Source organism: Sabethes cyaneus, chromosome 2 (genome assembly GCF_943734655.1).
Source record: "Sabethes cyaneus chromosome 2, idSabCyanKW18_F2, whole genome shotgun sequence".
In the NCBI taxonomy this organism is placed as follows: domain Eukaryota; kingdom Metazoa; phylum Arthropoda; class Insecta; order Diptera; family Culicidae; genus Sabethes; species Sabethes cyaneus.
Window position 1 is genome coordinate 65,130,240 of NC_071354.1, and position 26,989 is coordinate 65,157,228.

At 40.5% G+C, this 26,989-nt stretch overlaps 2 protein-coding genes across 2 annotated transcripts; one reads left to right on the forward strand and one right to left on the reverse strand.

Annotated features, from left to right (window-relative positions):
* Positions 1-7,600: 7,600 nt before the first annotated feature.
* LOC128735509 (pickpocket protein 28-like) lies at positions 7,601-9,447 on the reverse strand. The gene is made up of 4 exons (XM_053829991.1): positions 9,206-9,447; positions 8,317-9,150; positions 7,918-8,262; positions 7,601-7,856 (listed from the first exon to the last, which is right to left on the reverse strand). Exons 1-4 carry the CDS (start codon positions 9,445-9,447, stop codon positions 7,601-7,603), a joined length of 1,677 nt encoding a protein of 558 aa, XP_053685966.1.
* A 103-nt stretch (positions 9,448-9,550) lies between these two features.
* On the forward strand, positions 9,551-26,874 carry LOC128735510 (pickpocket protein 28-like). The gene is made up of 4 exons (XM_053829992.1): positions 9,551-9,612; positions 25,337-25,909; positions 25,968-26,312; positions 26,370-26,874. The coding sequence occupies exons 1-4, from the start codon at positions 9,551-9,553 to the stop codon at positions 26,872-26,874; spliced, it is 1,485 nt and encodes a 494-aa protein (XP_053685967.1).
* Positions 26,875-26,989: the final 115 nt, after the last annotated feature.

Consider the following 26,989-nt stretch of genomic DNA (forward strand, 5'->3'; position numbering starts at 1 on the left):
CGTAAAGTTTATAAGGAATTGATTGGAAGATGTGAGACTATTGGGTGTAAGAGTCTAGTCGAGTAATTGATAAGGAAGGAAAATCTCGACGAATGACGACTACCGCAGGTAGTCATTCTTCACGATTCAATTCCATTAGTTTATAGGTTTTAGACTGGAACTTCGATCTAAGCGTGCCACAAACTGAAATCTCAGAATGAAATTATTATTGACCTACCGTAAGACTTACAAGAAATAGATATCTTATCACCTAATACAGTAGCTAATTGACATTGATACCTGGTAGGAACACGCGCGAACGTAGTAATATCAATAGGTGCCTATCAGGGATAGAAGACAAATAATGTCGATCTAATGTCAATTGTGTAGATTGCAACTCGTCACGTGAAGTGAAGCTCCAGCGTTAACGACATGATTTTGCTTGCTTGGCAACACTTAAAGTTAAAGCAATGTTAGGTTACCAGAGATCATTGTATCAAACCCAGATGGTTTGGACCAACAGAGTACAAAAACTGCTAGCACTTGCCGTAGAGTAAAACATTGCAGCTTTTCGTGTGACTTGGTTGTTTTACCACTATGCCGTTGCACGGTGGTCCGGATACGAAAAAATGTGGACATTACCAATTGGGTAAAAAATGCGTACTTTTTCAAGGGTCCCAGTTGTCTTCGGAGAAGTTCAATAATAAAATATAGCGCATCTTTCTGCACTATTAGGGTGACCGTGAATTCACCTATTAGGGTGATAGGTACTTTTGTTTTTTTTTGAATAACTTCAAAAACAATAGACCAAATTTCGTGTTTTTAGTCTTAACCTTGAAATGCGGGCAAATATTTATTAATATTTAGTATTAATATATCTTTTTTTAACGGTGGTTCTACAATTCATGAAGGAACGGTAGGGGAAGTAATGAAAAGTTTTTGAAATGGAGGGGAAAGAGTGTAAAGATGCAGAAGGGGGGGGGAGGGTTTATTGCACAAAAAGTAGGAATCACAACTCGATAAGCGTAGCGACAAATAAACCCCCCCCCCCTCACCTTTCCCCTCCATTTCACAAAACTTTTCATTACTTTCCCCTTCATCAATTGTAGAACCACCGCTTAAAAAAAAATTTTTTCCAAAAAGTTGCAGAACATACTAAAATAAGCAACTTTGCTGAATATAGCAACTATTTATCTCTTACCGGTTGCGAAATATAATGATGTGTTAAAAAAGAGCACTTAAAAATCAATTTTGCTCAATGACTTAGCAAACGATCTTTTTATTGCTTTCAAATGTTCTACAAAGTTATTCAATATGCTAAAATACATATTTTCTCTAAAGACTGTTTTTCACTAAGATTTATATTTAATAAGTTATAAAAATTTTTAACAAAAACTAACACATTTTTGAATTGATTTTTTCTGAGATTCCTTTACAGATTTACGTTATAGCAAACTATTGTGATTTTGGTGGTTTGATTAGGGTGATATAAATTTCCCTTTATTTAAATGCGTATGGTGTCTTCAGCAAAGTTGTAGAATACATTAAAATAAGCAACTTTGTTAAATACTGTAACTCTCTATCTCTTTCGTTTAACGAGCTATAAAAATTGTTATCAAAAAATAACACATTTATAGATAAAATATAGTGCTTTTACCTAATGGTTGTCTGGTTTGCGCAAAGTTGCCCGAAATTGAATTTTTTTTGGAATATTGGCTTTTCGTTTATCTTATAATTTATTAAATATGCGTCCTAGAGACAAACAGTCTTCAGAGAAAATGTGTATTTTAGCATACTGAATAACTTTGTAGACCACTTGCAAGCAATAAAAAGATCGTGTGGAAGTAATCAATCCGGCTTCGTTGAAGGATTGTCTATTTTGCAAGGTATCAAATATTTACACTGCGGCATATTCTTCGAAAGGGTCGTGAATCAGAGTTCCCACGCACCATTTGTTCGTTGACTACAAAGCCGCATATGATAACATCGACCGGAAAGAACTATGGAAAATCGTGGACGAGAAAAGGTTCCCTAGGAAGGTCATCAAACTGGTTCAATTTATGATGGGCGGTACACAGTTCTGTGTTCGGATTTCGGGTTAGTTGTCAAGTTCATTCGAATCACACTGAGGGTTTCGTCAAAGTGATGTTTTCTCATGCCTGCTGTTCAACGTAGCGCTACAAGGTGTTATGATCCGAGCGGATATCACCACGCAGAGTACGATCTTGAGCAAATCTAGTCAATTCGTCTGCTTAGCCGATGACAAGGATATTATCGACAGAACATCTGTGGTGGAGACTAAACAGTACACCAGACTAAAGTGCGAAGCAGAAAAGATTGGGTTGAACGTCTAAAACAAAGTACATGGGGTCCAGCGGAACCGAGGCCCACCGACGTCGCTTGAGCAGTAGCATACTGATAGACGGCGATGAATTTGATGTAGTCGACGAATTTGTCTACCTTGGCTCACTGGTAACAGCGAACCATGATACCAACCATGAGATTCAGGGGCGTATTATCAGCGAAACTCATGCTACCTATGGGCTCCACAAGCAATTGCGGACGAGCAGACTAAGCCCTCGTACAAAGTGTAGCCTGTACCTGACGTTTATTGGACCGGTTGTTCTCTACGGTCATGAAATATAGACATTGCTTGAGGAGGACCTACGAGTGCTCGGAGTTTCCGAAAGACGAGTGCTAAGAACGATCTTCAGCTGCGTACAGGAGAACGGAGTATGAAAGTGGAGGATGAAACATAACCTCGCACAACTCTATGGCGAACCCAGTATCCAACAGGTGGCTAAGGCTGAACGGATACGATGAGCAGGGTATGTTGCAAGAACGCCGGACAACTACCTTGCAAATGTGCTGTTTGCCTCAAATCTGGTAGAAACAAGACGAGTAGGAGCGCAGTGAGCAAGATGATTGGACCAGGTGGAGCGAGATCTACCGGAGAGTACTCGGGGTCCGAGGAATTGGAGAGCGGTAGCCCAAAACCGAGTTAACTAGCGAAACATTGTTTTGTCTTATGACAAAACAAGTTTTGTTTTATGACGGCAAGCTACCTAAGTAAGTAAGTAAGTAAGTTTTGCTCTTCTCAAAACATTTTGGTCAAGAAGGATGTGCCGCTGCCTTGGTAGCGTGGTAGCGTGGTAACTGTTCGGGTGGTTAATTAAAGTTTTGTGTGCCTCAAGTTAAGTTCTGCGTGTGATGTAACGAATGGAACGGCCTTAAAAAATTAATGAAAAATCGATGGCGAAAAAGTGAAAACATAGTGATGAATTTTAATTGGGCAGAAACCTCAGTATTTAGTGTAACATATGTCCTGAAAAGTAATAGAATCTATAAAATGCAATGTTTAGTGCTTCGAGTTGCAAGATCTTATTACGGCTAGCAGGTTAGTTGAACTAATTTTATTTTTTTGTAATGGTTTCCCGAGTCTATGGGAGCATGTTTGTACACTGAAGAAGGGAAGCAAAAGGTGATATTCGGTGCCATACGGTCATTTTATTCCACCATCTCTTCATCTCCGTCGCATCTCGAGTTACTAGTTTCACTGTTCTTCAACTTCAGTTTGACAATATTTCTCAATTGGGCGGAATTGAGCGCATTTGGGTGGATTGATGTCCTTTTCGAAGAACCACTGTAGTACTTCTCCGCTGTAGTGGCAGTTTGTCAAATTAAATTAAAACGTACGGAAGAACACATTTTTCAAGCACTCCTGCTGGTACATTTTGGAATACATCTGAAATCGTTAGTTTGTCATGCAAACCTGGGCTTTTGTTCGCGGCTGAAAATACTCTTGCGAATCTATCTGCAAAAACGAATTTACCTGGACCAGTGGCTTTTTAAAACATTTGTCCGAGAAACTGTCCATAATCCATCTTAACGTACGTTTAGTCGTCCATGAGGATGCATCGTTCGTACTTCATAAGAACTTTATTGTACAACCCGAGCAGGAGCGAAGAGCAAAATAATATGCAAAATGCAAAATGTGTTATTGGAAATCGAATAACTCATATCAAAATTTGGTCTTGTTTTGGCTGACATAGTTGGTAAAATAACAAAAATTAATATCAAAATTTTACTCCTTTAAGGCCAAAACTTGTGTTATTTGAATAACAAAGCAATAACATGACTGTATTCAGAGTTTAGAATAACATATTTTAGTATTCTTAAGGTATTGAATAACAAATGCAGTACTATATGAGATATTGAAAAATCATTTTATAAAATATTTATAATCTAAAATCTCTTTAATCAATAAAAAAATATTTATGAAATATATCGAATGTCATTTTAAGGCCAAAATAACATATGATAACAAAATCAGTTATTAAACTCATCTTACGACTGTTTCAAATATCTACTCAATAACAAAATGTGTTATCAATGTATCTCCATATCTATTCAATAACAAAATATACCATTATAACACAGTTTGATATTATTTTTATATTATTTTGCTCTTCGCTCCTGCTCGGGAACTTCCGGGCACTTCTTGACTACTATTTTTTACTTCAGCGTCCTGTCCTATTTTGATTGCTTACTGGCCCAAAAAGATAGAAATCCTTCTCACGGAGAATCTTTCTGACGGTGTTTTGGCTAGCATTCAATTTCTTGGCAATATCATATTTAAGCCCTGGGTTTGCTATAATCGTTCGCAACAATTGCAAATGTAGCTTCTCATCTTTAGTTTTACTATGACGCTTGCTATGGACTTGCCAATCAAGATCACGGAAACGTTTAAGGTGAAACGGTACTGAATCCAAACATGGCCGGAAAAATGGCGCCCATGTGAGGCCATATCCTCACATGAGCGCCATCTTTCCGGCCATGTTTGAATTCAGTACCGTTTCACCTTAAGTACGCTGCATACGTTAATCGTCACGAACTTATCAGCCCTGAAAGAGGAAACATTAAATTTTCTAAACAAACTACTGCCAAAACATTCCTAATTTGACCACTGGAAGCGCTGCAGTAAACAGTGCATTCAGATATTAAATAATTCGACCGAAAATCCAGTTCTCTGGCATTCCAATCAGTGCGAGTAAAGTCAACAACTCAAAATTAATAATTGAAATAGTTTTGCTTAGGTATATTGTCTTCGTTCATCAATATTAAACAACTCGAGGAATACTTTTTAATCCTGCAAAGCCAACCACGGTCCAACATATTTTTGTTCACAGACTTCTTGGCGGAATTTCGCATACTATTTTGCAGTGAGTTAAATTTTTGGTAAACCCTTCGGAGTCGTAATACAATTTCTGATCGATTGATGAAAGAAAATGTTATTAGGTAATAAAATAGTTACAACGTTGGAAGTCTGACACCTTTTTCACGTTTTAGTTTTTGAATTTCCACTTTTATCTCCATAACCCTACATCAGAATTTTTAATTTCTTTTCAGCAGTATGAAATGAGTCTACTTTTGAATAGATCGAACTAAACTAAAACTTCTGCAAAACTACTCAAACTGCGCTTAAAGTGTATAAACTCAAATTTTGAATAGAAAATTTAACCAACATAGGCTACTTGTTACCAATAATTGAATTATTCTCTGTGACAAATGACGCACTTTTAAGTTCTTACTGCCAATTTCTTGGTTGGTTTTATGTTGTCAGGAGAAATGAACGTTGACGGTGAATTCGTGTGTTGAGTAAGTAGAGAATAAGAGTTTTCAATGTCTAATTGCAACAGTAAAATCTACTTAACCAGACTTTCCTCAACTAAAATTTTGAAAATTTTGAAGGCCCCTATACTCAACAACAAACGAGTTCAGGGAGAAATGAGAGTGTGTATGTGTTAGCTCTTTCTCTCCCTTTTCTGTCAGTATTTTTTGTTTTGTTTATGCTTGCCAAGTTTTGCTAAAAATGGCGTCAAAACAAGAAGCATTCCGTGAGCGCGTTGTACACTTCAACAAACTTCCACAGAAATCTCGGGAAAAAGTTTACGGTACAACCTTTAAAAAGCGAATATGTTGCGGCTACGACTGTTTACCATATCCTAAGATGCTCAACAACTATTTGCAAGCAAGGAAGACCTAGGAAGGAAATGGAAGACCGGCCAAAATTATGGACGCAGAAGGACATCGTTCTCTTTCTTGTTTCTTCAACAACAAGCCCTCTGGTTTGGCTATCAATTAAGATGCACCAGACGAATGTTTGAAGAAAATTTTGATCCCGTTTCTACAAAAACATCATGCAGATGGACAATACGTGTTTTGGCCGGATAGAGAATCATCGCATTATCCCAAACAAAACACACAATCGTTTCTGAATACCCATTCGATCCCATTTTTACCCGAAGATCACGACCCGTAAAATCTGTCTCAGTGCGCCCAATCGAGGATTTCTTCGGGATTTTGAGTTCGTTGGTGTACAAAAATAACTGGAGAGCCACGCAAACAGTTGATTGCTAGAATCAAGAGATGCATTCGCAAAGTTGACCTGACGGCCGTACAACGCTCCTGTTCGACGTCAAACGAAAGCTTCGCCAAACAGCCGATTACGGACCGTTTTCAAATGTGCACTATTTTTTTTCAACAATGGATAATGTATCTTTCATTTCGGTAAATCAGATCTTCTTCATGTATCTTTGTCTTTTTTGACAGCTTGAGAAAAAAATTCCAAAGTTCTAGTTGTCGCCCATTAACATAGTTCAGATATAATATATCCTGCGTATAAACTTTAGCTTTTATTTCTCCTAATTTGGCCCCCTTTAAAAAGTCTGATTTTTTCGATTTTTGTGTTAAAAATCGCTCCAATTGCAATGTTTGCCTTTAGATGCAATTTCATCACTAAGAATAGCGCATTATTCTTAGATCCAATAAATTACTAGGCACTGTTCTGTGTGAAGGTCTTATAACAACGAAACAGAACATCCTCAGCACAGAATAAACGCCACATTCAATAGTTCTTATTATCAACGAGGGCGAAATGCTCAGTTTAGTCGGGAAGAAACTCAATACCACCTCTGCACCAATTTCGCATAAATTTCAGTCTGAACAAAGTTAACATCATATTGACCGATAATTGATATCGAATGACAGAAATCAGCGCTTTGCAGAGATTTGATTTCTAAATGCAAACCGTTCCCTTCGAGCGTGGGCTTTCTCGTTAGAAGCCTTTTGATGTAAATCGTGGTTCGATCGAGGGGCGATGTAATTGAATTTATGATACTGGACGGATTCTCACTTCCTTCATGTTTCATCAGTTTGGGGAAAAACTGTCATCTAAATATGTTTTATGCTATGAAATAGAAAATTTTATTGAAATTTTTCTAGAACAAGACACTACACTAGGACTGGATCCGCCTCCCGGAGGGGGGAAAACATTGTTTCTAATCTCTGTACTAAAAACCGTCCGGACTGTTGGGTGGTGAAGCAGCAGGCCGTCACTGTGAGAGAATGATAATAATAAAAACTAGGTGAAAGCTTTGCGCATGTTCCTGCTAGCTGCAACAAGCGACTCTGTTATGTATACATACTGACAGAGCAAATCTCCGCCTTTTGAATATTTGATGTTTTTCACACGGTGAGAGAGTATGTTGCTTTCACCAATGTCCATGAGCTGTTTTGAAAAGCTGAGAAAAAATGTTTAAAAAAAATCATTTACCTTACCTTAGGAGGCAGGCTCATCTGAGGAAAATTTTGCTTGCTGTAGTTTTAGTTTGCGATTTTTTCGTCTCCAAACACAGAATGGCCGTAGAGTGCAGAAGTAAACGATTTCCACGAAGCTCAGCAGTGACACTCCCATGAAAAGTCCCAGCAAACCACCGAAGGTTCCCAATAGCTCGGTCAGTGTGTAGGAATCTGTTCTTTCGAAAGTCGGAAACTTTTCCTTGTTGTAGTGAACGCTAATCTGGGTGTATGAAATACTGATGGAAAAGTTAGTTACCAACTGGGAACACGCGATGTAACCAAACGAAGTTAACTTACTTGGAAGATTTCCGTCGTTCGTTTCGGATGCTCCAGTAGTCCAGGTCGGTTTGAAGCATCTCCGATTCATACTTGAGATAAGTGCAAGTCGGTAGACATTGGCAACTTTTTTTGCCGGAACTCCGCTGGGGTCGGATCTTTCTTTCGCGACTTCTACTGCCATCCGCCGTGCAGTGCACCTTGCGTACGTTACAAATTTTGTCCTCCTCGTCATGGGGTAGAGCAAAGTTGACACAACCTTCCGTGAACAGTTGCTCCCGTGCTCGGCACTCCAGCTCGCAGTTTTTCTGTGTGTATACTCGGAAGAACTCCAGTTGTTTTTCACCAGCCTTGAAGCATTTCCTCCTAAAAATTTAGAAATCAGATAAACGCGAATTATCCTAAGGCATTTGATTATACCGTTCAGGTGTAAACCCTTGCAATTTGTTGGAAAGTTCCGTTATCGTCGCCTTCACCGTGATGTAGGTACTTTTCCCCATTGGAACGTAGATTGCCCGATAGTTGGCCTGCGGGAAATCCTCCGGCGAGTGTACATATACCATGAAACCCTGCTCCGTTCGACAATTGTAATCGTAATCGTTTTGATCTAAGCGTAAATTGATCACCAGATCAATTTTCTTATCATCCAGGAACGACCGTCTCGGATACTCCATTTCGGCATCGACCGATCCGTAGCCGACTTCCGGAATCCAGTTTTGAATTGGAATCGACGCTTCGCTATGACTGTAGCGTCGATGGAGGCGATCATCGCGAAACATTTCCTTCGCGGAAATCGGATTGAAACTGTAGCATATACCGTCTTCGGTTAAAATCTTCTGGAACATTCCAGTACAGTTCATCTTATCCAAGTCCCAAGTGATGCTTTCACAGATATCACTCAACTGGGGTGCTATCTCGTGCATCATACGAACGATTCGTGCATTCGCTGGACTTGAATAGTTCACATTATACAAACAGGGAGCATCACACAGCTGTAGCAGTCCCTTCAAATGGTCATCAAATTTATCGAGATTTCCACCGGTTTCCCGATAAGCTTTTCCAATTTCAAACATTGTTCGTTTAGACTTTGTTTGAGGGCAGATCGTAACGGCTGGAAAGGGAATCTCCCAACTATATGTGATCCCATCTGAAGGTACTATCTTAACAGGATTTTTCTCCCACTTAATCCACGCTTCGATGATGTTCGTTCCGGCAAAGTACAATGTTGTCAAAAAGATCACAGTCCAAATTAACCTGCAGTAAATGAAAACATAGTAAGGATTTCTAAATCAGTTTGAAAACAACTTACTTCTCAGCATATGAATTATCTCGACAACCGATATATCGAACCCCATGGATCGAACTGCTTCCACAGAAATCGACGAACGAATCCTCCAACGAGTGAATCTGGTGGATATGCTTATCGTAACCGAAACGTTTAATCAAACTCTTTCGTAATTTGGAAGATTTAATGCCTCTTTGCAATTTCGTAGAAGGTTCTACCATATCGGCGTGGTTAATCCCATTTTGAACCGACTCCGGTTGAGACATTGCAGCAACTAATCACCAGCAGCACACCTTCTGTCAGAATAAACTGCTACCGGTTACGCTTTCCTACCGGATGGGCTTGATTATGGTTGGGTTTGCAACCATCATGGGCGGCCTAATTGCGCTGGGAACCGATCCCAACGGGGCGCTACCTGCTAAACTGTCCAGGTGAGTCTTCCCGTGTAGCGTTCGCTAATCATATGCACTACTTTCTTATGTGTATGTTGAATGGTCTTTGTTGAAGCGATGTGTATGTTGATTGACTAGTAGCTAGAAAGTAGGCTTGTCAGAAGAAATGAAATTATTACGTCAATGGGAAGAGAGCTGAACTGTTTTATATTGTATTTAAACGTTGTACTTAAATTTAATTGGTCAAACCCAGATCTGTACTTAGACCAACCTCGTGGTTTTGTCTTGACCATTGATGAGGCTAGGCATTCAATTTGATTTTCACAGTTGTAGCTTTTACAGTCGATGACGGTAGAAGAAAGTGATGGAACAAAGGTGTTTATGGCATCCAAACAGATTGGGACAAGACGTGGAAGAGAAGGAGCGGAAAATTGGGTAAAGGAGCGTCATTAAACGCTTCTTATGAAGTATACCGTTCCTCTTTACCCAAGCTGGGGCTAGCTAGTCAAGCTATAATCGGAGCCAATTTTAACCGGTTTTGAACAGATATTGGTGAACCTTGGAACCACAGCGAACTGGATAAAAAGGAAACCCCCTTATTAATCCACCAATACTGGCGGGTTGAGTTATTTTTTACACACAAATTGTGACTTTTCTTCCGTCTGTTGTTATTAAACTACCGAACAAGAGGTTTAATCTAACTTGTTTTACTGACGGGACGACGAAACTGTACAAGGCATTGTACGAACTTACAAGCCACTGCACGTGACGTTGTTCGTCCGTCAGTGTGTTTACGGTGGTCAACGCATTCCCCAGCTTGAGTAAAGAGAAACACATACCTCATAAGCGTTCCCTTAATGACCCTCTCTTACCTAATTTCCCGCTCTTTCCCCTTCTTACCTTTTCCTGCACTGGAGACACTATCAACACTTCTGTTTCATTACTTTCTTCTACCGTTTCCGCCGTAGATTGTAGCAAACTGCCGGTCAGTGTTGAAAAATTCAGAGCAGCAATGAGATTTCAAGAACCATGAAATTTCAACCTTGATCAGAAGCGCCGAACTCACATATGAATTTCTCTCGCTATTATATGCGATGCCTCTGTTGCTATGCGATGTGAACTAAACTCAGCTGTGAGCATTTTGCTTAATTCTTCCACAGCTGGCATTTCATACAACGAACCAGAAAGCGAAAGAGAATTAACCGCCAGAGAAAACATCTACAGCGAAAAAAGCTAGCACACATTCATGAATAAAGATGGAATAAAGATTTCTTAACTAGAAAGTAACAAGCCCAATAAAAATTAGATAAACATGTAGTTTAAATGTGCGTTTTAGTTTAATTTTACGATTTATTTATAGATTCATTCTCTCCCGCTCACTCACAGTTACGTATCGCACGAGAGAATGCCTATACTGTTCAACAACGAATTTGTATGTATATGTGTATAGCTCCGGGTAGCAGTTGAAGCAAAGCAGAATGTGATCAAGCGGGAAGAAATATGTGTGAGTTTTGTGCTTCTTGCTATGAAAACAGAAAAACTCACGCGTGAGTTTTTTCTGCATAGGATCAAGTTGACATGATTCGCAGTTGATTTTGATTTTTGATGAGTTTTGAGATTTTGAGTTTTTAACATCACTGCTGCCGTTATAAAAAATTAACGATCATTTATTCAATCAACTTTTCTTCAACTTTGAATTTAACTATTATAAAATATTAGGTTGCCTTGGTTATCAACGACGCGGATGGGGTTCAAATGTTCAACACCAAACGCCAAATTCGGTTATTCAATTCGTAATATATGAACACTCATAAGAAAAAGTTAATAACTTTATGTCTGTAATATGTACGTCTTCTTTGAAGTCCACAACCGCCTAGCAATATTTTTTAAGTTGCTGTCATTGAATATCGTTTCGAAGTTGTTTCAATTCAGTAGCAACAAATTGTCCAAATGTATTGTATTCGTTGGTTTTTGTTTCCTTCATGATTTCAATAGCCAGCTGAAGTCCTTGGCGCACCAAATCATCTTCTAGAACGGCATCTGATTTTTTTTATGAACAAGCTTGATTGAGGACTTGGGTTGAACCTGCTGAGTTCATGGATAACATGCAAAGTTCAAAATTTTTTATTCAACTGAATAAAAGTGATAATGTTCAGAAGGTTCACATAGCACTAGGAATGCGGGTACAATTCGACAATGCTTGACAAATTTATAATTTAAATATAGTTTAAATATCCTAAATCCTAATTTTTTTATTTAGTTTTTTTCAGTTTCTTGGAATTCGTAGTTCCATTAAGAGTTAAACCATCAGGTCCTAATTACACATCTTCTAATGATTGGCGATGATCTTGCATTTTGATAACTTTTGCATGACTTGTAGCACTAGTCAACTTTAAGTAACTGGCTCGAAACTGGTATGCAGTTGACAACGTTAGCTTATTTAAGAAGCTTGCTTACAACTACGATTAAACCGAAAAAATAAATAACTATTCTGGGTGATCACTTACAACACTGATTCGCATTCGTTAATTTCCACGAAATTGTTGATAGCAGCATTCATTGTGATAGATTGATTTCCAGTATAATTGTCTTACAACTAACATGTTGACAGATAGTTAAAATATCAATTAGCTGACGTCCTCTACTGGGTATGAAATGGAGAGAGTTACCTGGAAGGAGCGTCAAACATAGCTCTGGCTCTCTCAAGCTCCCACCTGGCGCCTCCACGCAGATCTAAGTCAAACGATGACGTTCGATGGCCTTACCCGGAAATGCTTCATGTACTTACTGAAGCAGCTAAGCTAGGAGAAGCGAACTAGAGCGCCTGTTCTCCAGGTGAGGGGCGGCTCACACAGCGTCTGTCTCGTAACGGGCGGCTGAATATGAAATGCTGTATCCCGCAAGCTATACCTAAGATGCAGGCACATCATCGGGATGTAGGTATCGCGACCCCGGTGAGGTAGTATACCGAAAACTCAATTACCACGAACAACGAAGAAAGAAATTCAGGACGGAACAATCGGTATAGGACACGGCAAGGGACAAGGAAACGATTAAGGGATAACGATTGGAAACTTGGTACCTGGAATGTCCGAACTCTCCATGAACCGGCACGGGCTGGCTTGCTCGCTCGAGAGCTGCATCAACTCGGAGTGGAGATCGCTGCTATTCAGGAAGTTCGGTGGCCAAATTCCGGAGAAAGGGAGTTCCGTGCAGTAGACCCTATTGTAGGCACTTCTTTCAAGTACCACATCTACTACAGTGGCGATGGCGGTAAGAAAGCAGAACATGGAGTCGGTTTCGTAGTGTTGGGAAAACAAAAGGCCAGAATTGCCAGCAACCTGCCGATGTAAAGCAGCAAATGAAACGTTCAAAACTATTCTCGCATAAAAGAGTTGCTGATTCTCCTCGCTTTGAGAATTCTGCGTCACGTCACATGCACAAATGCAAGACAACAGTTTCGAACAAATTCTTTCAGTACTTATATGGACACAATCTGGCAAAAGGAAAGGATGACCGCTCACTTTTCGGTGACGTTTCACCTTCAGGACATCAATTCGGACTAATTTCAATCTTAAATGCCAATTTTTTTTCATTTATTTTATAACTTATTAAATATGCGTCCTAGCGACAAACAGTCTTCGATGAAAATGTGTATTTTAGCATACTGAATAACTTTGTAGCACGCTCAAAAGCTGTAAAAAAATCATGTGCAAAGTTATTGAGCATAATTGATTTTTAAGTGCACCTTTTTTGAAGAAAAATTTTTTTTTGAAATTATTTAAAAAAACAAAAGTTCGTATCCTAATAGGTGAATTCACGGTCACCCTAATAGTGCAGAAAAATACGCTATATTTTATTATTAAACTTCTCCGAAGACACCACACTTGAAAAATTACGCATTTTTTACCCAATTGCTAATGTCCGCGTTTCTTCAAATTTGACCACTGTGCTACACAGAGACTTACGTAGTCCTGCGTCACCTATGCGGTCGTGTCTTCGACACAACCCCTCTGATTTTTTTAAATACGTCCAAAGAATATAATGTCTCAATAACAACTTTCCTGCATTTAGGAACTATCTTTCACTGACTGGTTGCGAAATATAATGATTTGTTTGAAGAAAGCATTCAGTTCTGCTTAATAAATTTGTACACGATATTTTATACTGCTTTCAGATATTTTACAAAGTTATTCAGGATATTAAAATCCACATTATCTCTAAAGACTTTGTATCGCTAGGTGAAAAGATCTGGGATATTTGGGGCGAACCAACCACCGCACTATGGGCAAATACGGGCGAAAAAACAGACGCAATTAAAATACGGTCTGAAGGCTGATAAAATATACGTGATCTTATGTAAAATTTTCCGGAGATTCTCGTGGTGCCAACCCCTTTCCTGTTTGCCATCGGGAATCATCCACTCTCGGGTATTTGGCAGCATTGTCGCTAAAAACCCGACTTAATCCACCTAGTGGTGAAAGGAACCTGTGTTACCACAATAGTTCAAAATAATGGTCGCAGTGGGCTAACCTTCTGACAAAAAAGGAACCTCTCTTATACCATCATTTTATGTATCACAAATCAGTACAGTACAAATCAGTCGAGTCAAAACTGGTTCTTTTTCCAGCATTTTGAACTGGAATCACTCTGTCACAATTGAAGTATGCGCGACAATGAGTCCAAAAAATACAACAATTACAACGACCTTCATGTTTCATTTTTCTCGGGATTGTGCTGCTAACCCAAATAAAGTAACCTTAATATATACTGAAGTGAAAAAATAATATCTAAGTTTAAGCATTTTATAGAGGAAACAAACAAAATCACACTTTTACATATTTCTTGTAACATTTAAAAATTACTAAGTTTAATTACCCAAATGAACGCACGTAATTATAATAAATAACTAATATAGAATTATCATGCTATTAGAGCAAAATTATTCTAGATTCATTAATTTTCGACACTCTACGTCGTTTGCATGCGGCAATCGAGAAAGTCGAATAAATTACGCTGAACTCCGCTAAACCGACTATCAATAATTCATCCATTCATTCAACTAATCAAATCTGACAATTTGCTTGATTATCATCGCCCGCGAAGGAATATTCATCAATTTTCTTCCTCCGGTTGGCATTCGCACTGGCATCCAAAAAGGGGCAGGAGAGCTGCCTTTGCTTCGAACGAGGCCATAACCCAAATCGCTCCGGCATTTCTCGATCACCCTAATGATGAGTTTGATTACAACTCAAACCCTTTTCCCCAATAGACGAAGTCGTCTGATACAATTTCGGTTTTATTTTATTTTATACTCTCCTTTATCGTTTTCCGCTCAAAGCGTGTAGCAAATTGTGTGTGGATGCATCCGTACGGAGTCTTTTAATTTTCTGCGGTCGGTTTCTGCGGTGAAATGGGACAAACTACACCTCCCTTCCAGCTTTGCCCAACCAATTTTCCTCCCTTTACACCGACCCACGTCCTACGGCCCTCCATATCACGGACTTAATCCGGTGGGAAATTTCTTCGCAATTTGCTCCACGCCCCAATGACGCTGGAATTGGAAGAGACTTCATTTTTCTCACTCAATGCGATACACACCCTTCCTTCTTCTCCGGGTGTGATGTGGCTAGGACTTACGGCGGATGAATGGTACGTGATTGTAATTAAAGTACTGGGACTCTTCTTGTCTATACCGCAACACCGTTGCTCGACGCAGTGCTGTGACTGTGACGACTGGCTGAGTGGGGGTAATGTAGGTAATGAGTGTTTTCGAATGTTTTCCTGATTCGAAATCTCGACGCAGCGTGCAAATGAGCTGTGAAAATAGCCCAAAGGTATGCAAACACGTACGCTGAAAGGGTATTAAATTCCACACGCCTTCTATTTATAACGGATATACGGAGCCGGCAATGGCAACGGTTTAAGGCTCCGAAACCGGGTAGAAAATTCGCACCAAGAGGATAATTTATATTAATGATGTTGGGTTTGAAGAGGCAAAGCTTGAGCCCGAAACCCATTAAATTATTAACCCCGAAAAGCCATTTTCTTGCATATATACGAGATAATTATTAAGAAGATGATTAGCTTCTCATATGGCCGCCACCATGAGCTACTCAACCAGGAACCGTTTTTGTTGTTTCTGGTGAAAAATTACTATGATTTATTATACCGAGAAGAAACACTCGAGAGTGGAAGGGTTGATTGTGTGTGGGCTTAGTAATCAACAGCTACGCAGGCAAATGTATTAATGTCTGCACGGATGTGTAGGATTGTGTAGGACACAGACAATTCTTTTTTTCGGTAACTATATTTTCGCGATAAACCAACTTATCAAGCCCGTGATAGAGCAGCTCGCAAAGAAAGTGTGGTCCGTCGTTGTCATTCGTTCGGACCCAACTAAAAGAAGGTAGGTACTAGAGATCAGTATGCCTAGGAAAACAAATAAATCTAGACAGAGGTGATATCTGCGAAGAGACCTGCCGCCCCATTAGTGCCCAATGCATCGGATCAAAATTGTGTGAAAGTGATCAAACCATTCCTATTTGTTCTAATATTTGCTACTTTTGCTTCACGACAAGGTCATCAGAGTACATTTATGGTAGTCAGTATGGCACCGAATATCGCCCTTCCCTTCTTCAGTGTACCAACATGCGTTAGTTGAATTAGTTCAACTAACCTGCAAGCCGTAATAAAAACTTGCAAACTCGAAACACTAAACATTGCATTCTTTAGGTTCTATTACTTTTTGGAGTATAAATTACACTTAACATCAGATTTCTGCCCAATTAAAATTCATCACTATATTTCCTCTTTTTCGCCGTCGATTTTTCATTCATTTTTTTTCGGTCGTTCCATTCGTCACTCGCGAAACTTAACTTGAGGCACAGAAAACTTTAAGTCACACCCGAACAGTTATTTAGTAAGATACTATAATGATTTTGTCCAAACTGTTCACTTGAATTAATACGAAAACCTGCACGTCGTTTCGATTGCAATTCCGAATCCGCGACCGTCGTTGTTGTACTTTGCCAAGGGAACGGACGTTTATCTGGAGTGATGCCAACGTAAACATTTGAGCATGAAATTGACCAATTATTTTCGTTATTAAATTAAAGGTCGTAGAGTGTCGATAATATACTTATGAAATTCACTGATAATAAAATTCACCGTAAACAACATTTTATGTGATAGAATTACTGTCGGATTTAGTTTAACAGCAAAAATAGATATGCGATTCTATGTTTCATAATTGTTCATAACAGATTATTACCTACTACTAGCAACTCTATTCTCAACAAAACGATAGTGACAACAAGTACTGAAATCAGTAAAAAAGCAACTTGACTCTGACGACCTTCACCTTCGTACAGTAATTTTCCGTGTAGGGTAATTTGTCAATTATTATTGCACACCACCCAATTATTGCACAATTCGTAGTGTAGTTCAACTTTTCTCGACGGTTTATTATGTTAAGTGTGATTTGACAACAACATCGGCTATACAATTTCATTATCCATCGAATATTACGATTTTTTCCTGTGAATCAACGTGATTTTTGAGCGCAATAATAAATTTTCTTACGTGTGTCCCAATTTCACGGTCACCAAACGATTTCCTTGTCAAATTGATTAAGAAAGTCGATTTACAAAATAAGCTTTCACCGAACGTTAGATACAAATAAACATGTTTTATGGGTTTGTAGCATTGATAGAAACTTACTATCTATTTATATAAGAGGCTTATTTTTGTACCGCAAACCAGGTCTCTGACAGGACATCATAAAAGGCTTATCGGTAATTAAACACAGGCATCTGACAGGACATCATGTTTTCGTAGCAATGAGTTCTATCCTCAGTCACCTCACTGGTCGACTGCTCAGCTGGTTGACTAGACTGCTCGACTGGACTGTTCGATTAGACTACTCGATTTGATTACTCGACTGGACTGTTTAACTGAACTGTTCGATTCGACTACCCGACCCAACTGCTTGATTGGACAGATCGACTTGACTGCTTGACTGAACAGCTCGATTTATCTGCTCGAGTGGACTACTCGACTTAACTACTCGTTTCGACTGCTTGACACATTTGCTTGACTTACCACTTACTACTAGACCCGACTGCTCGACTTAACTGCATGATTGAACTGCTCGGCTGGACTGTTCAATTCGATTGCTCGACTGGACTGCTTGACTAGACACCATGATTGATCTGTTCAACTACCGTGGACCCCCGTTCGTTTGACCATTTTTAACTTGAACACTTTTTAATTTGAACCCCGCTGGTTTGCACGACGTGCAAATTAAAAATGGTTCAAATGTCATTCTCAACATGACATCATTTGTTTATGCAGACAATGCACATAAACACGATTTGTTTGTACTGACCTAGCTTGTTTAATCGGTTTCACATTTCGTTTTCTTAACGATTAAGATAGAAATCCGATCGGAAAATGCAATATTCGCACTTGCAACTGCCAACTAAAACAAACCAACAAAATAATAACAAAGAGCAGGGCGGCTAGTTTAGACAGGTTTCAGCATATTTCGGGTTACCAGTTGTTCAAATTAAAAAGTAACCCCGTTAGTTTGCATGAGGAATCGTTCAAACGAACGGGGGTCCACTGTATACTGCTCGATTCAACCGTTCGATTCGACGCTTGACTCAACTGCTCGATTCAACTGCTTAATTCAACTGCTTGATTTCACTGCTCGACTGGAATACTCGACTCAACTGCTCGACTCGACTGCTCGAATGAACTGCTTGACTCAACTACTCGATTTGACTATTCGAATCGGCTGTTCGACTCAACTGCTCAACCCGATTGCTCGAAGTGCTCGACTAGACTACTCGATTTGATTGCTCGACTCAACTGACAGCTTGATTCAACAGCTCGACTAGACTGCTCAACTCAAGTGCTCGACTAGACTACTCGATTCAACTACTCGACTCGACTGCTCGACTGAACTGCTTGACTGAACAGCTTGATTCAACTGATCGACTAGACTGCTCGACTCAACTGCTCGACTAGACTACTCGATTCAACTGCGCGACTAAACTACTAGATTCAACTGCTCGACTCAACTACTCGGCTGGACTGCTTGACTGATCAGCTTGATTTAGCTGCTCTGCTAGACTGCTCGATTTGACTGCCCGACTCAACTGCTTGACTTCTGTTTGATTCGACAGCTCGACTTAGCTACTCGACTCAACTGCTCGACTGGACTACTTGACTCAACTGCTCGACTGGACTACTCAACTTGGCTGCTCGACTCAGCTGCTCAACTGGACTACTCGACTCAACTGCTCGAATAAACCGTTCAACTGGACTACTCGACTCAACTGTTCAACTGAACCGCTCGACTTAACTACTCGACTCGACTGCTCGGCTCGACTACTCGACTCGACTGCTCGACTCGACTACACGAATGAACTGCTCGACTCAACTGTTCGACTTAGCCGCCTGATCCGACTGCTTGACTAAACCATTCGATTCGACTACTCGACTCGAGTGCTCGACTAGATTACTCGATTCAGCTGCTCGACAACTGCTCGACTTGACTGTTCGACTCGACTGCTCGACCCAGCTGCTTGACTCGATTGCTTGATTCGACTGCTCTACTCACCTGCTCAACTCGATTGTTTGTCGCAATATCATACCAACCAGCCAGATGTTTTTATTCAGTTAAATAAAATCCAATACGACCATAAAAACTATTTGTTTCAGTTTCCGGCTATGACTCTTTTAAGTACAACATACTTACTTACTTAATTGGCCTAACGTCTTATGACAAGGCCTGCGCAGTATAATTTCTCCATCTGTTTCGGTCCATGGCAACTGATCTCCAGTTCCGCGGGCACCCAGTGCTCGCCAGATCTCGCTCCACCTGGTCTTGCCACCTCGCTCGCTGTGCCCCTCTTCGTCTTGTTCCTACCGGATTTGATGCGAAAACCATTTTTGCAGGATAGTTGTCCGGCATTCTAGCAACATGTCCTGCCCAACGTATCCGTCCAGCTTTGACCACTTTCTGAATACTTGGTTCGCCGTAGAGACGCGCGAGCTCGTGGTTCATTCTTCGCCTCCATACACCGTTCTCTTGCACTCCGCCAAAGATGGTTCTTAGCACCCGCCGTTCGAAAACTCCGAGTGCTCGTAGGTCCTCTTCTAGCAATGTCCACGTTTCGTGCCCGTAGAGGACAACCGGTCTAATTAGCGTTTTGTACAGTGTGCACTTTGTACGGGGGCTCAGATTGTTCGACCGCAAGTGTTTGTGGAGTCCGTAGTAGGCCCGACTTCCGCTGATAATACGTCTTTTAATCTCACGGCTGGTATTGTTGTCCTCTGTTGCCAGCGAGCCAAGGTATACGAACTCGTCGACTACCTCGAACTCATCCCCGTCGATTACCACGGTGCTGCCCAAGCGAGCTCTGTCGCGCTCGGTCCCACCCGCCAGCATATACTTCGTTTTAGACGTATTTATCTGCAATCCAATCTTCTCTGCTTCGCGTTTCAGTCTGGTGTACTGATCTTCCACCGCCTCAAATGTTCTGCCGACAGCATCCACGTCGTCAGCAAAGCAGATAAATTGACTGGATTTATTGAAAATCGTGCCCCGCATTTCGATCGCCGCTCGCCTTATAACACCTTCAAGCGCAATGTTGAATAGCAGGCAGGAAAGACCATCTCCTTGTCGAAGTCCCCTGCGAGATTCGAATGGGTCCGACAATCCACCCGAGATTCTCACACAGCACTGGATCCCATCCATCGTAGCCATGATAAGTCTAGTAAGCTTACCCGGAACGCGGGTTTCGTCCAAAATTTTCCATAGCTCTTGTCGGTTTACGCTATCATATGCGGCTTTGAAATCGATGAACAGGTGGTGCGTGGGGACTCGGAATTCGCGGCACTTCTGGAGGATCTGCCGCAGGGTGAAGATTTGGTCTGTTGTAGACCGACCCTCCATGAAGCCGGCCTGGTAACTTCCCACAAATCTATTGGCTATTGGCGATAGTCGATGAAAGAGGACTTGGGACAGCACTTTGTAGGCGGCATTCAGGATAGTGATGGCTCGGTAGTTCTCACAATCCAGCTTATCACCTTTCTTGTAGATAGGGCAGATAACCCCGTCTTTCCACTCCTCCGGTAGTCGTTCCGTATCCCAAATCTTGACAATCAATTGATGCAGACAGCCGGCCAACTTGTCCGGGCCCATTTTAATAAGTTCCGCTCCAATGCCATCCTTTCCCGCTGCTTTGTTGTTCTTCAGCCGCTGGATGGCTTCTTTAACTTCCCTTATCGATGGGGGTGGCACATCTTCGTCGCTTGCTGCACCAATGTGGTCACTTCCTCCGCTATCATGGTCTTCCGCCTGCACGCCATTCAGGTGTTCATCGTAGTGCTGCTTCCACCTTTCGATTACCGCACGGTCATCAGTCAAGATACCTCCATCTTTATCTCTGCACATTTCGTACTACGAAGAAGGTACTACGTATGGCCATGTTCTTGGAGGCGGCGAAGTCGACAAGTCTTAGGCCGTTTTCGTTCGTTTGCGGGTGAGCGCTGAACCGTCCAATCACCGGTTTGAATTCCTCCTCCTGACCAACCTGAGCATTACAGTCCCCGATGATAATTTTGACATCATGTCTTGGGCAGCGGTCGTATTCACGCTCCAACTGCGCGTAGAATTCGTCTTTGTCATCATCGGTACTTCCGAGGTGAGGGCTGTGCACGTTAATTATGCTTATATTGAAGAATCGGCCCTTGATTCTTAATCTGCACATTCGGGGGTTGATCGACCACCACCCGATCACCCGCTTCTGCATCTCGCCCATTACTATAAAAGCTGTGCCCAGCTCGTGTGTATTGCCGCAGCTCTGGTAGATGGTATGACCATCTCTATACGTACGTACCATCGTTCCTTTCCAGCATACCTCCTGCAGCGCTACGATGTCGAACTTGCGGCTCTTCACTTCTTTAGAAAGCACGTGGGTACTTCCGAGGAAATTCAGAGACCGACAGTTCCATGTTCCTAATTTCCAATCGTTAGTCCGTTTTCGTCGCCTGGGTCTTTGCCGATTGTTCCGATTAGAGTTATTATTATTACTTACGGAGTCCATTGCTTTGGTTTTTTTAGTGGTTCAGGCTTGCAAAGCCCGCAACCAACCCCACAGTATCGCCGGAGGGCCAACGTAGCTCGAAGGAGCTCTCCCCCCCTGTCAGCATACGACCTTGGTTTCCTCCGGGGTTGGTTACCCGATCTCCACCCGAGGTTGCTCGACTGTTAAACATCTTCGCAAACTCTGGCCAATGGAATGTATCCGCAGTTTTCGGAATTCTGAACAGACATTTATATTTTCCGGATCGTAAGATTCGGGCTCTAGTAGTACTCCATAAGTGAATAAAATCGGGTCTTTATAACACAAATTTCCGATAAATTCGTAAGTTCAATAATTGGAAAAACGTACGACACTCCTCCAATTTTATTGCACACCTGTTATTCTTGTCATAACGCATGTTTTTCTGCAACACACATTTGACAGTTCTCTTCTCTGCGGTGTTGCTTTTTGTTTATCAATGCAAGCGGTTGGAGCCGTAATTTTCCGTATCGCGATTTTTCCCGTTTTCACACCGTTTATTGCAAGGTTTCCAGGTCCATAATGGATACTAAGGTAATCCTAAAGTATGTATACGTAAGTGCTTTTGTCTACAAATAAAACAACTTGGCAATAATGCCAAAGTAATAATAAGCATAAGCATAGAATACCGTCCGTGTGCTGCTACTCCGTCATTGACCACGACCGATGCAATTTCAAGTCTAATCTCTAGTTCAATTTAAATCCAAATCATGTCCAATTTCAAGTTTAATCTTAATTCCAATTTTAAGTTCAATTTCTGGCTTAATTTCATATCCAATTAAAGTCAAATTTCAATTTAAATTTCCAATCCGATTCCCAGTTTAACTCAATTCCAGTCTATTATGTAAAAGTGAGCGTGAGTTTGTGTGTTTGTATGTTCCGGCATAACTCCAGAACGCCTTGACTGTTTTTCACTAAACTTGGCACACACATTTTTTGACATTAGAAAGTCAGCACTGGGGAGTTGACAAAAGGGGAGAGGACCAAATAAGTAAAAGGGATTGCGTTTCTCCTGCATTTAGAGTGATTGCAGTTGCATAATAAACATATAAACGACGGGCTGAACGACAATAGGAGATTTCTGAGAGGGGGGAATAAGGTGGCGGAGGTTCAAAAGTGTAAAAAAGACTTTGTTATGCTTTATAGAGATTACCGAAAGGATTTACAGATTTACAAGTGGCTGGAGGACAACCGGAGAAGGAGCTGACAAAGTGTAGACATATTCTGATGAAGAAAAAGGGTTTTGTTTCTTGCATTATGAGAATTTTCGTTAAATTAACAAATAAAGGGGCCCCAATTAAAATCGGTAATAGGCTAGTTTTAAATAAAATTGCAAGTCCGATTTCAAATAAAAATTTCAAATTCTGCTTTAAGTCCGAATTCATGCCTAATTCCGAGTAAAACTTCCAGTCCAAATTACTCTAAACTTGAGTCCTTTTTCTTATCAAATTTAATGTGCAAATTCATCTCAAGAAGGTGAATAAAGCTTCAAGCCCAAGTTCAAATTCGAGTCTTGTTTGATGATCTATGTCAGGCCTGATGTCCAATCTAATTAAAACTCTAATTAAAACTCTATCAAGTCCAATTTAAACTTTGATTTTTAATCCAACTGCACCCGAAAGTCCGGAATTTTCAATCGGTATTTTTGTGATAAGTAATAATAGAGCCCCCATCGTATTATTTCTGCTTTTTTGCAGGCAAAAACGTTCTTCTAAAAGGTCTGTTGCCCCACGCTAGTGACTCAGAGTCAGTCGTGATTACTTTTTTTTTATAATTTATGTGTGCAGTCGATTTGTAGAACTAACCATTTTAATATGTAGATCTCCCATGAAAAGCCATGCTGTTTATTGCATTATAATCTCTTTCTCTTTACATTTTGATAAAAGTGGCTGCGCCCATTTTATACTGTTCAAAATAATAGCAGTACAGACTCTCGATTATTTCCATTTGCATTATTCTAAGTTTTACTTTTTATAGGTCGCTAAGTGAGTAAAACAAGAAAAGATAAGTTAGAAAATATTTTCAGAATTATGTTTATGCGGAAAGCGGAGTGCACATGCAATCGGATAAAAACTCGAATTTTGTGAATTAATTTTGTTGATTGCAATTTTGTTAATATTTATTCCAAATTCTGAATATACAGTCAGGTTATTGCTTTGTTATTCAAATAAGAAAAGTAGTTATTCTTTTGGTTTTAATAGAGCAAAGTTTGGATATTATTGCACCAACTATGTCAATCAAAATAAGTCCAGGATTTAAGATATAAAACTATATATTGACTTCATTTCAAATGATAGAGTTTTCTTGTTTGAATTCGAAACTCAACTCAAACTTTTGGCGAAGCCAAACGACATTCGTCAGTTGGTAAAGTTGTAACCTTTTTCCCGTATCGCTAGGAACTGTCCCCAAGCCTGCCGTTAGTGAAAAATGAATCGTTTTGCACTTTTTATCTCGGTTCCCCGAGCCGAGAAACTTTCCCATTCAACTTTATTAGCTTTTAAACGAGCTTCCTTTGTTTCCCGCTGCTTCCCGACAATACGAAATCTTCAGCTCTAGTAGTCGAGTGTCAACTTTACACAAGTACCAAGCCCTCCTATTCACTTACCCTTCACCACGGAACGGAGCAGCATATTAAATTCATAAAACGCGACTTTTTTATGAGCGTTTAACCGGTGCGGACTTTTTAAACTTGCGTTAAGACAAATCCCACAGCGCCTGGTAACTACAACCCTTTTACTGTGGTTTACTGGCAGGACAGCAGATCTTTGGAGTTTTTCTTTTTTTTTGCTCTACCCGCCGAGGAAAACTTTCCCCTCGGACTTTTGGTTTTGCCGCTTCGAGCTTGCAGTTTCCAGCTAGCCAAGACAGCCGGAGCGAAAGAAATCTCTATTTAATTAGTTGGGTTGCTCGTCAAAAGGTAATTTTTGGTGCTAATTCGAACTGACAGCGTGAACATTCGCCGTGGGACATTGGCCGATGGACGCCCCCGGGGAGATGGTTTGTTGGGAAGTTTTTTCTTCTTCTTCTAACCAACTCGTGTTGACTTGTAGTCTAATAAACTTCCCCCGTGAAAGGGTTCAATTTGTCCCAAATTAATTGTGCGAAAAGAAGGAGAAAAGCAAGGACTAAATTTGATTTATTTTTTCAATAGACTCCGAAATTTCCCTTTCGAGTGATGATGCGCGGTCAAGTAACGAAAAAAACAGGCGTGAAATGACTAAGCCCTATATTTATTAATTAACGTTATCGAAATTCACGTGGACAGGACCGAGAAGGTGTGGTCGCGTAAAACTGTCGGACGTCCGCTCGGTGCTAATGGAAGCTCATTAACATATCTCCCGTTAATCTAAAACCGAAATGAAGTCCGCCGGTTGCGTAAAAAAGCGATGCTTTGGTTGTCAATGGCCTTCAAGTGTCCGTTTATTCGGCCTGTATGTAAATCAACCCAGTTTAACACTCCCCCGGTCACAATTATACTTCACTACAGTGAATTTGGCGAGCCTTGAAAACCAGCTAACAGTTTTTTAGAGATAGATTACAGGTGAGGCTGACACTGAATTAATTCATATAAATATTTAGTTGCGAACAATTGTGCGTTGGTTCCAGTACGGAAAAGTCACACTTAGGAGCTCATCGATGAACAACGATTCCGAACATAAAGTAAGCACTCCACCGAAGAAGGTACATCTCGAAGAAAATGGAATCAGTAAGGAGGAGGAGGATGCTGAATCTCACAGTCCAACCGAAGCCGAGGAAAGTAATTTCCGTCAATTAGTTCAGAAATCATCATTCTACGGGTTAAGATACGTGTTCGGCAGTGAACTAAAAGTGGTTGAAAAGCTAATCTGGTTGGTTGTGATCTTAGCGGCCATCGCTTGTTATTCGATCCTAATGGTGATTTGCTGGAAACGTCTTACCAATAGTTTGGTGGAAATAATTCCGGACGAAGATCCTTCGCCAATTTCGAGCGTTCCTTTTCCGGCGGTTACAATCTGTGGCCAGTGGGGGGATGCTATTCCTGATGATAGAAAAAGTGGCTGTCTTGCACGGATTGTGCCGCTGGAGCGTTTTTGCTCACAGATTTGCTGGCACAATCAGTGCGATGTTTGTCGATCGTTATTTACGGAAACTCTTACGGAGAATGGAGCTTGCTTTACGTTCAATAACGTAGCGGCAAACGATTTGTTCAACTCAGCAGAGTAAGTCACTAATTGTATTAAAAGGTCTCAGCTAAGAGATCTTTTTTTTCAATTCCAGACTGGCACCAGATTTATTCTTTTCCAACGCATCCAAACCGACCGAGAACTGGAGCTTGCAGAACGGTTATGCAGATTACGGCCTGTTTCTCAAATATTACCCAAGACCTGCAGTGGATTTGTCGGAGAAATACCGACTTCGATTGAAGTTGCATTTCAATCAAACATCCGGCAACTCAAGCTGTCCCAGTTTAAGTGCTGTCACTGTATATTTACACAATCCTGTTGATTTTCCATACAAAGCAAAAAGTGCAATGTTTGTTGAACCAGGGCAGAAGGTAGATGTTTCAATTAAACCGCTGGTAAAACTATCACCAAATGTATTAAAATACTATCCAGCAGAAAGGTTTGAAATAACTTTTAAATAAATAATAAAATAATTAATGCAAATTTTCACTTTTAGTGCCAAGTGCTACTTCGAAGGACAACGAAAGTTGCGCTTCTTCAAAATTTACACCCAAGAAAACTGTGAATTAGAGTGCCGAACGAATTATTTTCTCGAGAAGAAAAAATGTGTTTTGGCCTACATGCCGAGGGCAGCTGGAACTAAGTTGTGCCGAAACAGTTTCCAGTGGGAGGATCAGTTCGACAAAGATGCACTGCTGCTTGCTAAAGCCGAAAAATTCCCTCTATCAAAGTATTTTGTAAACACTTGCAAATGCCTGCCATCGTGCAGCCAAATAGGCTATGACAAGGAGGTGTCACAAACTGTACCCGACGGTAACTTTTCTGATATTGTAATTCATTATACAGAAGATTACTTTTACGGATACAAGAGAACAATTCGCTACGGGTTAGTGGACTTTATAGCATACACCGGAGGACTACTTTCACTGTTTTTAGGGATATCCGCCATCACTTTCATAGAGTTATTATATTACTGCATGCTACGACCGTTGTTCATGTAAAGTGATTCATCATAAATTTTATTTCACGGAAATAAATAAAATACGACAGATCAATCCAATAACCATTATGATTACTATCTAAAAGCACCACACTGTAACCACCATCAATGAACTT

What these genes read in the sequence shown, in the direction of transcription:
- LOC128735510 (XM_053829992.1), top strand. Translation starts at nt 9,551, where the DNA reads ATGGGCGGCCTAATTGCGCTGGGAACCGATCCCAACGGGGCGCTACCT. An exon ending in CTACCTGCTAAACTGTCCAG is followed by an intron (nt 9,613 to 25,336) that starts GTGAGTCTTCCC and finishes AGTCACACTTAG; the next exon opens with GAGCTCATCGATGAACAACG. An exon ending in GATTTGTTCAACTCAGCAGA is followed by an intron (nt 25,910 to 25,967) that starts GTAAGTCACTAA and finishes TTTCAATTCCAG; the next exon opens with ACTGGCACCAGATTTATTCT.
- LOC128735509 (XM_053829991.1), bottom strand. Translation starts at nt 9,447, where the DNA reads ATGTCTCAACCGGAGTCGGTTCAAAATGGGATTAACCACGCCGATATG. An exon ending in CAAGGGTTTACACCTGAACG is followed by an intron (nt 8,263 to 8,316) that starts GTATAATCAAAT and finishes CTAAATTTTTAG; the next exon opens with GAGGAAATGCTTCAAGGCTG. An exon ending in GAACGACGGAAATCTTCCAA is followed by an intron (nt 7,857 to 7,917) that starts GTAAGTTAACTT and finishes CTTTTCCATCAG; the next exon opens with TATTTCATACACCCAGATTA.